Here is an 11,793-nt window from a genome sequence, read left to right as displayed (position 1 = left end):
ATCCTGGGCGTCGCCATATTGCGACCAGAGCCACTCTAGCGCCTGGGGCAGAGGCCACAGAGCCATCCCCAGCGCCCGGGCCATCTTTGCTCCAATGGAGCCTTGGCTGCGGGAGGGGAAGAGAGAGACAGAGAGGAAAGTGCGGCGGAGGGGTGGAGAAGCAAATGGGCGCTTCTCCTGTGTGCCCCTGGCCGGGAATCGAACCCGGGTCCTCCGCACGCTAGGCCGACGCTCTACCGCTGAGCCAACCGGCCAGGGCTATTCGGGGTTTTTTATAGTTCCATATAAATCTGATGATTTTTTGTTCCATTTCTTTAAAAAATCTCATAGGAATTTTGAAGAGACTCAAAAATAATAAAAAACGAGAAAGCCCTACAGGAATTATCTGACTCCATCAGAAAGAATAACATAAGAATAAAATGTTTCTTGTCATGAGATTTTAAGATTTATGTATAATAGCTGGTAACCTGCATGTATATTTTATACATACAAAGAAAAGAGGTCAGAGCTGGGTTCGAATTCAACATTTAGTACAAGATTTTGGCATAGCGTGATTGTAGGTCCTAGTTTATGCCTGTTATTCTCATTTAATTATTAAATGTGTTACCTTCTACTCTCACAAGTGTTCTATTTGGATGACAATTTACAGTTGCTAAGTTATGGCACTATAGTCTGTTGTAATTCTTTGTTTACATGGTTCGTTTTATTTTATTTTATTAGACAAGGAATGAAATTTATTTGTTTCAGTATTTTAGTTATTTTTAGGGACCCAGGATATATTAAGCTCTCAATAAATGTTACATATTTGACTACAGTTTTGTGATCATAAACAGATTACTTAATAGATCAAGAATGGTTAATTCATAAATAAGATAATATGTAGTTCACAAAATAGTTTTTCAGTGATCAAATAAGGCATTACATAGGGAAGTATTTGGTAATTGATAAAATCTTATAGAAATATTGTTAGCAAGTAAACTGGTTACTTGAAGTATCATATTAACTGCAATAAAAACCCTTAATATTTGAATTGAGTGATAATTTTTGTACCCTTGGTCTGTTGGTACTAAGGTTTTAGAGGATAGCATGAATGTTAAATTACTCTAAAATCAGCATTACAGAGTAGTATTAAAAGGTAATTACTTCTTTTTAATATATCTACTAGTGACTTGACAATAGCTCATGACCATCTGCTTTTTGAACTATGATTGAGTTAAAATTCACATAAAAGTTTATTATTTTTCTTTTTAATATACAGAAGTTTAAAATTTAGAATTTGTTGAGGAATACATTATAGCTGAAATAAATATTTGGGAGCTATTAGTAAACTTTGTAGTTATTTATAAATATGATTTTAAATATCTTACCTGAAATATTTGTATTTTGGTTTTGGCACATATTTATGTGCCAGGTACTGGGATATAAAGAAATTTTTTTTTCAAATGATGATACTAATCTGAATATAATGCTTTTTGCGTTGTCTCAGAAACCACTATTGTATTTTGCTGAAATCATAACTTTCTGTTCTAGGTTTTTATGTTTTTTCTTCCTTTTATAATATCCACACCTCTGCCCTTTGTGTTCAAATCAATATATTTTATAGCATACCTTACCTACTTTTGTTTCATTCTATACCAGGTATTAATTATTTTGTATTCTGTAGTAAATTCTTAATCTTTCATGGAATGATTTTATTTTCTGTTTATGTTAAAGAAAACTTGTAAAAACTGAACTCAGAAATACACAGAACAGATTGGTAGTTTTCAGAGATAGGAAGTAGATAGTGGCCAAACTACGTTAGGGTGGTCAAAAGGCATTAATGTCCAGTTATAAAAGAAATAAGTCCTGGGGATATAATATATAGCACAGTGACTATAATTAATAATACTGTATGTTTATTTGCAAGTTACTAGGAGAGTAGATCTCAAAAGTTGTTATAGGGAAAAAAGTCGTAACCATGTGTAGTGATGGATGTAAGCTAGATTTATTGTGATCATTTCACAATATATATAACTATTTAATCATTATGTTACATACCTGAAACTAATATAATGTTATTGCCAACTAACTATATCTCAAAAAGAAAACTTGTGTCTGTTGGTAAGCTAAACAGTGGAATAGTAATCATATTTAAATGGAAAGTCTCATTAATACTTTCTGTGCTATTTTTATCTGCCTGTGAGACTTTTCCCCTAGTTGTTACTGTTTATTGAGCTTCTGCTAAGTGTCAAGCCTGTGCTAAATACATTATACATTTTATAGGTAATCCTTATCACAACTCTACAGATTTTTCATTTTATAGATGAGAAAATTGAAACTCAAAAGCTGCCCAACTAGATCCAGTTCACATGCTAATTAAGTGATTTATTTGAGAATTAGACACAAGGGTTTTTGACCTAACATCTATGTTTTGCCAGAGCCCCACTTTCCTTCTGAAATAAAATGTATTTCCAGAGAGACACCAATGTATAGGCCGTAATTGCCAAGATAAATGCTTTATTTAATATCAGCATTTTGGCCAAAATTGCATCTCTTTCTTTATCTTTTTTGTTTGTTTGTTTGTTTGGATGATAGCACAGCATTCTACTCAGTTACCTAAGTCATAAAGCTGAAATATGTCCTTGAAACCTATTGTCTATTCCTGTTTTTTAGTTGGTGTTAAGCTTTGAAAATTCTGCTTTTTAAATGGTTTTCAAATCCCTGCTTAGTACTTTAATGTTTGATTTAGATTCTCATGATTTTCTATCAGTATTATTACAATTAACCACGTTTCTCTGTCTTATGTTTTCTCTAATCTTGTCTATCACTAGAGTTCCTTTCTAAAATGGATCTTTACCCTTCTTTGTGTACTGGAATCTTTGAAAGTATGGTGAAAATTATGGACTGTCTCTCTAGAAAAATGCACATACTGTACATGTAACTGTTGCATATCTTATTGAAGGGAGGTTCACAGGCCTTGTTAAGTATCTCTGTTGATACCCCTCACCCCAGTTGAGACCCCTTGTTCTAAAATACAGATCCACTTAATGTAAACTCCCTCCCCCCACTTAAAAACCTTTAATTCTACGTACCTACAACAAACTCCAAACTCCTTATGAGCATCAGAAATGTTTCATAATCTGTCTTCAGATTTTTTTCCCAACCTTATTTATTTTTCCAGTCAAGCCATTCTTGGGCATATATTTGAATTTGCATGGCTTCATGCCTCTGTGCATAGTATTTCTTTATATAAGGTAAACTCATTATGAAAACAATAGCGTTAACATTCGTCATGGCATCCTTTGTGCCTGGCAGTGTCTGGTACAGAGAAGATGTTCATTAAATATTTGTTGAATGAGAGATTATAAAATCTTGTTTTTCCCCAAGTTGTTTCAACAAAATTAAAATACAACTTTACTCCCCCTTCCCCCTAATCTTATTATTTGACTTTTTAGAAGTTGTTTTTATCTTTATAGTATTATATGAAACTGTTGAGTATGTAACTCACTAAATATTTAAATAATAAGTGGTGAATAACATATATTTTTAGGCAATCCTCTTTTAACTGGTTCTAGCTGTTTGCAACTCTGGTCTAATTCCAACTTGGAGAAGCCGACTGAAGATGGAAATCTGGATAAAGCAGATCTTCACTGTGGAGATTGGAGATGCATTTGGCATTGCAAGTAAGCAATTAATCAGGGGATTAACCCAACAAGCCTGTTCCATGTGGTTTTATTATAAATGCATTTTAGTTTTGTAAAACCACACTGACGGAAAAAGTATTATTTTTTATTCTGTGACATGAGTTCTCCTATATACAGAGGATTTAACATTGCCTGTGTTCTACAGATTTATTTGTTTTTACTTGTTGAATAAAACAATTACAAAGAAACAAAAGAAATGTGTAAGGCGCCTGACCTGTGGTGGCACAGTGGATAAAGCATCAACCTGGAATGCTGAGGTCGCTGGTTCAAAACCCTGGGCTTGCCTGGTCAAGGCACATATGGGAGTTGATGCTTCCTGCTCCTCCCTTCTCTCTCTCCCCCCCCCTCTCTGCTGTCTAAAATGATGGGGAATTTTTTGCCACTGCTGGGAAGGTAATTTATGAAAATGCTATTGACAGATTGTGTTTATGGTTTATTTGAAACTTCAAAAAACTTAGAGTTTTATTTTTTTATTTAAGTTGAAAATATTTTGTTTAAAATGTGAAATAGTAAAATTTGGTTCAATATGACTTTATTTAAAGGCAGTATGGTATAATTGAAATAGCATAGACTTAAAGGTAATCTGTCGTTATTAAAACTGCCATTTACCAGCTTTTTGATATTGGGTAAAAATACTGCTCAAAAAATTAGGGGATATTTTATAGCTTCATATTCATTTTGAAATATCCTGTAACTTTTGTGAGCAGTATAGTTAATTTCTTTGCGCTTTGGCGTTGTCATTTGTAAACTGAGGATAAAAAAACCCTACTTCAGATCATTCATCATAGGGTTAATTTAGACAGTAGAAGTAAAGTGATTGGCATGGTGTCTTGCATGTAGAATACTATCAATGAACTGTTGCACTATTTATATATTTTTTTTTTTCTGAAGCTGGAAACGGGGAGAGACAGTCAGACAGACTCCTGCATGCACCCGACCGGGATCCACCCGGCACGCCCACTAGAGGCGACGCTCTGCCCACCAGGGGTCGATGCTCTGCCCCTCCGGGGCGTCGCTCTGCCAGGACCAGAGCCACTCCAGTGCCTGGGGCAGAGGCCAAGGAGCCATCCCCAGCGCCCGGGCCATCCTTGCTCCAGTGGAGCCTTGGCTGCGGGAGGGGAAGAGAGAGACAGAGAGGAAGGAGGGGGGTTTGTGGAGAAGCAAATGGGCATTTCTCCTATGTGCCCTGGCAGGGAATCGAACCTGGGTCCCCCGCACGCCAGGCCAACACTCTACCGCTTAGCCAACCGGCCAGGGCCATATTTATATTATATTTAAGCTGACATATATTAAGGATTAAGATAAAAGAAATTACAGACTTTCCAGAGCAGTGGTTCTCAACCTTTCTAATGCCATGACCCCGCAATACAGTTCCTCATGTTGCGGTGACCCCAAACCAAAAAATAATTTTGGTGACTACGTCATAACTGTAATTTTCCTACAGTTAGATTCGGAATGTATTCTCATTGCTTTAGGCGACCCCTGTGTTTTGGTCGTTCGACCCCTGCCGGGTTCGCGATCCACAGGTTGAGAACCACTGTTCTAGAAGGACATTTGTAATAATTTTCTTTGTCATTACCTATTGATTTTAGAATAATGTATTTCTTTGAAAATATTTTATTTTTAATTATTGGTTCACAGAGCAGTTAATGCACAACTGAAGTTACTGTTCTCATTGCTCAAAGCCTTCTGCAGGTTAAGAATATGAGATACGTACTCTAAATCCTCTGAGGTTTTTTTAGGAGAGAGTGGAGCTGTTATTCTGATTGACTTTAAAGGTGGGAATGCAATTATGGCTTAAGAGTAAAACCTGGTACATTTTAGTCTCTCTTGTTCCCTTATTTCCCAGATTAGGAGGTGCAATTTTTATTTGTCTTAGGTTATTTTATATAGTAGTAGTTTTTAAATGCTTATTATCATCTTCAATATTTTCTTTGTACATGATGTGATAATTCATGAAAACTGCCCTTTTCAGACATTATTAGTCTTTGTAAGTCTGTTAGTGGTAATGCTTTCTTATTTGATATTTGGGTAAGTGGAAAAAAAACCCGTAACTTATCTTTCAGTCTTTTCTGAATGACTCTATTTTCCATACTGTATGGTAACTAGAATTTTCCTTGAACCAACCCTTGCATAATGTACGCATTCACACATTTTAATTCTCAGAGCACAATAAGGAATGCTAATAGAAAAGTATCAGAATCAGAGGTTTTCTTCTCAGTTCCTCCATGCTCAACCCCTTTTCCCATCCCTGTTTCTGTGATTGGAGAGAAAAATCTTACATTTGCTATTTAACTTAATCATTAAATCTGATGTGGATGTTTTTCCATGTTTGTTTGTTTTTTTCTCTTAAGATGACTGTCTTTTAAAGGTATGGTACAATGTAGAAAACTGGCGGACAGCTGTTACCTCTCCAGATAAAAGTTCAGAAAAACAATCCCAAGGAGAAATTGACTTTTCTTTTTTATATCTGGCCCATCCTCGAGCTGTAAATGGATTTTCCTGGCATAAAACCAGCAAATATATGCCTAGGTCAGTGGATTAGTAATTTTTCTCATGTATTAAGAAAACATCATCTTTGGGACTTTGACTACTTTTCTTACTTTGAAAATTCATAGATATAGGACTTTTACCTATTAAGATTCAAATAATATTAGATAGTCCCTGACTTGCAAACTTCTGGTCACAGGTCAGCTGTGATTGACATTTAAGAGGAAAGCCATGTGAAAGGATAATTATTTCTACAGAGTTGTGCATCTTTTTCTTCTCTATGTCATAATTCCAATTCTTGTATCCCTTACTTATTCTCCATACTGTTGTTTGCATGGACTTTTTCAAATTTCATTACTTTATCTAGTACCGTCTATGTGTATCTCCTCCGGTTAAAAAAAAGCAAGAACAAACAACCCCTAGCGTTATTGAGAGGACATAGCAAGAGACTTCAAACATTTATTTAATTATATCCAACATCTTTGAGGAAAAGAGAGTGGGTTATACATTAAGATGCCCTGAACTAGGTATTAGTTTAACCTATACGTGCATATACAAGCACTTCCTTTCTTCCCTGTAGCACTTACAAGACTTGATATCCCATTGAATTGTTGCCTGTACTTAGTAAGTTATAAAGATTACTTAAGTATAGATAGAAATCCCTTTTTTATTTCACATGGCCATTTTCAACTTGACCATACCGTGGAGCAGTACAGTTTTTCCCTTTATGATTTGCAGTGTCCTAAACTGATCTGTGGTAGTGTGCCTGGACCATTTGTTGGCTTCAGTTTTGTTCTTCTGAGGCAGAGAATATACCTAGATTTACAATATATATATATTAAGACTTCTTTAGATCAGTTTAAGGTCCATAGCAAAATGGAGGGGAGGGTATAGAGATTTCCTATATATCTTTTGCTCTCAGACATGCATAGCTTCCCCTCATGTCAACATTCTCCACATTTCTTAGAATTCATAAACCTTTATAAACAAAGTATTATTATCTAAATTCCATAGTTTACATTACAGTTCACTGTTGGTGTTCTGCATTTTACGGACAAATGTATAATAACATGTATCCGTTATTGTTTTACCTAGCTTTTGAGCTATTTTATGGTGTGACAGTTATTATTCTTACCCCAGCTCCCCATTATAGGAAAGAATATGAGTAGTATACTCTGGAAACAGTAATGCTTCTGTTGTTCGGAGGATGTGTCAGTCTTTGGGCTAAAGAAGAGTGCTGTAGACAACCTATATTGTTAGCAAAAGCCCCTCATCCCTGCTTTACTTTGAGAACTATTGCTTAGTAACTCTAAGATCATTGCCCACACATGTAAAAATGTGTTTAGAATAGACTGTGCTGTGGCATATGTTAACTCTTCTTTTAAAAATTGTAACTCATCCCAGTAAAAATACCTATCATCATGAACTGTGAGCCTTTTAGAAGTATCTTTTAAAAGATTACATCATTTCACAGGCTAATTTCTTCTAATATATCCAATTGTTTTCATTCACTGATGTTTAGGCTACCAGCCTTCTAAAAAAGAGGCTTAAAAATATTGTATCTTTTAGGAGAAATCAGGTCTGCTCCTAACCTAGTTCACTCAGTGTTGGCAAAAAGGCCCCAAGGGCTCTTAACAACTAAATTTTGCATCATAGGGAGCTGTGATATATAATTATAATTTCTGTTAGTTATGGCATCTTTTAGAGGTCTCCAGAAATTTACTTTTGGATCTATGTCATTTAAGACCAGCTAATCTTCCTGAGCTCTCTTATTTTCATTTTTGTTACTTTCTTATGAGAATGAGAGACATCCCATCAAAGATAAGGCATCTTCTCTGGGCAATATGGGAAGTTTGTTTTTCACATAAAATTAAGATACTCAACCAAATGGTAATAGTGTGCAAGGGACTGCTGGCTTGAGAGAATAATGGGGAAGTGTTTGTCATAAGCCTATACTTCTTTACTAATTAAAAAATTGATAAATGTAGGACAGATTGGGAGATTTGATTATATCCTCTAGAAACCTCCAAAAATTAGAGTAGATAACTAGTTTCAAACTGTGTTATCCTGTTGTTACATCAAAATAGGAGGGGTGATACACCCATAACATGGTTGCCTTCTCTAAGGTTATACCTTTTTATTTATTTTATTTTTTGGCTATACCTGAGTATGATATGCCATTGAAGAAAGCATTAGATATCCTAATGAAGAAGTGAGGAAGGAAGATTTTGCCAGAGAAATGCCTCAAACAGATCAGAGTGTCTCTTAAATGCTCTGCCTATATATTACCTGCCAACTGTTTACACTGACTGTCTGTAAGGTTAGCTATCCTGTAAGGTGAGGAAAATCACATGGGGTCACCCATTCAGGGTCAAAGCCCTCTTCTTGTTTCTGAGTTGTGTACCTTTCTTGCTTAATTTGCTGCCCTTGCCTAAGTTCTTATGCCTTTTCTGACTGCTGTCTATTTAGCCCTTTAGTCTCCTACTTTCTGCTTTTCCTTGGTAAGCCTTTCCATTCTGCCAGTTGGCACTACCGATTGGCAATATGAACCATGAACTTTCCATATTTCCTTTTGATATATTTTCTTCTATTTCTGTTTGTTTACTCTTGATCTCATTGCCACTGCCTGTGTGTGAATGTATTATAGAGAAACAGAGAAGGAAGGGGGATAGGGGAAGGGCATAGGGGACTAGAGGGAAAAAAAAGAGGGAGAAAAAAATGAAGGAGGAGGGAGAGGATGGAGGAGGGGGAAAGAAGAAATAGTTTGAAAAGAAAGGAAGGAGTAGGAAGGGGGGAGAGGTAAAGGGAAAGAAGGCAGAGAGATAGCAAGGAAGGTTAATCTGGAGAGGAGAAGCTGAGAATATAAGGAGAGAAGCCCAGGGAGTGGGTGGCAAGGGAGAAAGAAAAGTAGACAGAGAAGGCAAGGAAGAGGGCAGGAAGGAGACAGATGAGAGCATAGAGGAGGAAAGCTAAAGGGAAGAGCAACCAAGACAAAACATGCTGTCTCCCTTTTCTTCCCCTTTGCTATGGTTCTTTTATGATCAGGTAGACATATTTAACAAAGCGACTGCTACAGAATATTTTTATTTCTTTTTATTTAGTTTAACGTACTGAGTTACTTGATAGAAGTCTTCTACTAATTGTTTTTAAACAAATATGTTTGAAAGAGTGTCTATTACAGGATATTGGGACTTTTTTTTCTAAAGTTTCAGAGTGTCCCAATAGGAGGTAGTTTTTGTTGATGGGGTTTCAACCTTATATTTTGATGCTTCCATAAGCATCAAATGCTTATTAATATATGTGCAGTTAGTTTTGCTTTTATTTTGTGGGGTGGCAAGACAGTAAATTCACTGACAATCAGGAATGATTCAGGGAGGAGGTGGCTGTACGTCTTTCATCATTAATTTTCTGTTCTTACACTTGACTGCTTTCAGCATGTATGTTAGGCAAGGAGAGAATAAGTGTACTAGTTAATGTAGCCTGTTAATCACCAATGTGCATGTGCCTGTACAGGAAGTAAAAATGAATCATTATGAAGTATTTCAAATAACCATTCACTGAATAGATCAGAAAATTAAAAAATTTTAATAGATGTAATTGGGTGTTTTTCTTTTTAAGAGGGATTATGGCACGATTTCAGTCTTTTTCTTTAGCAATAAGGAAAATCTTAGATTATTGAAAAAAGAACTACCAAATTCTAGGCAGAAAAGAAAGTTCAGAAAATTAATTATCAGGAAATAAAACCAAATAAAATTGTAATGTATTGTACGATATTTAAGAGTTGGTCAGTTTAAGTTCTAAACTTGTTTAGGTTTCAAATTTGCTATACAAAACTACTGAAAGCTATTTGTACATATAAACTCATCTGAAAGAGAATATCTGTAATGTCTAACAATAATGTATAGCTTATGCATAAGTCCTTATGACAGAATAGGCATTAGTTTTACTTTGTTTATTCACACAGGTCAGTCTCAGACATTTTCGTTGAGGTCGGAGGAGGTCTCTGGCCTTTGAGCACACACTGGATACCTGCCACATCAGCAGGACCCACATCACGTCCACAGAACGCTCGCTGCATGCTAATGCACTTTGCCACTTTCATATCGCAGCCAGCATCAACCCTGCCACGGGTAATGAGCACTGTTCAAAAAAGGTTTTTGGAATTGAGTAGATTGATTTGATAATAAGTCATTTTTTTAGTTTTAAATAGGTAAAAAAATTGGAGGTGACTTTCTTTGTTAATTTTTCATTATAGCCAACTCACTAGCTACACAAAATGAGACTTTTGTTTATTTCTTTGTTCCTTAAGGCTATATATGGTTTGTGATTTAAGATCTTGATAAGCCATTGAGATACTTTATTAATGTATTCACAAATTGAGATTAGAGTTAATACTTATCACAGATTAGGATTTTATAATTATTGTGTAGTTGTTAAAACCAATGTGGTAGAGCCTTGGCTGGTTGGCTCAGCGGTAGAGCATTGGCCCGGCGTGTAGAAGTCCCGGGTTCCATTCCTAGTCAGGGCACACAGGAGAAGCGCCCATCTGCTTCTTCCCCCTTCCCCCTCTCCTTTCTTTCTATTTCTCTCTTTCCCTCCCATAACCAAGGCTTCATGGGAGCAAACTTGGCCCGGGTGCTGAGGACGGCTCCATAGCCTCTGCCTCAGGCACTAGAATGGCACCAGCCGCAATGGAGCAACACACCAGATGGGCAGAGCGTCGCCCCCTACTGGGCATGCCAGGTGGATCCCGGTCGGGCGCATGCGGGAGTCTCTCTGACAGCCTCCCCACTTCTACCTTCAGAAAAATACAAAAAAAAAAAAAAAAAAGGAAAGAAAAGAAAAGAAAAAAAAAACAATGTGGTAGTACTTGATCTTTGGAGCCATTTCAGAAATAGAGCAGAGATATATAAAAGTTCTAACTGGAAGAATTAAGAATCTCATTTCTGTAGTCAAATATGTACAATTAGATGGACAGATCTAGAATATCTGGATCTGTCTATAAATTTGATGAAAATAAGTACTCATTTTAGGAAATATTTTCTGTGAGTTTAAAAACCAACTGATCACAGGCCTGACCTGTGGTGATGAAGTGGATAAAGCTTTGATCTGGAACACTGAGGTTGCCAGTTCAAAACCCTGCACTTGTCTGGTCAAGGCACATATGGGAGTTGATGCTTCCTACTCCTCCACCCTTTCTCTCTGTCTCTCTGTCTCTCTCTCTCTCTCTCATTCTCACTCTCCTCTCTAAAATGAATGAATAAACAAATAAATAAATAAGCCTCAACTGATCACAGCTGGGACATTTAAAGTAGAACCATAGATTATTACTGGGAAAAAAATTAAAACAGTAATTGCCTATCATTAATGCCATCTGTATAGAAAATGAATAAATAGTAAAAGCCTTTTTCATCTTTCTTGTACCCTACTTCTCCCCAGAAGATAAGCATTAATCTGAAGTTTTTATGTATTTGGGATATTCTTAAGCATAAATTTAACATCACCTATTTTCCTATAGCACACTGGATTTGCTATGTTGCATTCTTCAAAGACACAGTGATAAATATGATCCATTAGTTATTTGAATAAAAGTGAGAAGTGCTTTGATAAAGTGTAGAGA

General features: G+C 36.1%; 1 protein-coding gene across 1 annotated transcript in view; it reads left to right on the top strand.

The window, feature by feature from the left end:
- The first annotated feature begins 1,957 nt into the window (after positions 1 to 1,957).
- The window catches only part of LOC136387143 (dmX-like protein 1), a 34,146-nt gene continuing 24,310 nt past the window's right edge, over positions 1,958 to 11,793 (top strand). The window contains exons 1-3 of the mRNA XM_066358199.1: positions 1,958 to 1,973; positions 3,555 to 3,662; positions 10,163 to 10,303. Of these exons, the coding sequence (XP_066214296.1) occupies positions 1,958 to 1,973; positions 3,555 to 3,662; positions 10,163 to 10,303 (265 nt within the window). The remainder of the gene's footprint in view (positions 1,974 to 3,554; positions 3,663 to 10,162; positions 10,304 to 11,793) is intronic.

The sequence above is a fragment of the Saccopteryx leptura genome, unplaced genomic scaffold, assembly GCF_036850995.1.
Source record: "Saccopteryx leptura isolate mSacLep1 unplaced genomic scaffold, mSacLep1_pri_phased_curated manual_scaffold_121, whole genome shotgun sequence".
Classification (NCBI taxonomy): Eukaryota; Metazoa; Chordata; class Mammalia; order Chiroptera; family Emballonuridae; genus Saccopteryx; species Saccopteryx leptura.
The sequence above is the reverse complement of the archived record's forward strand: the minus strand, read 5'-3'. Positions and strand labels throughout refer to the sequence as shown.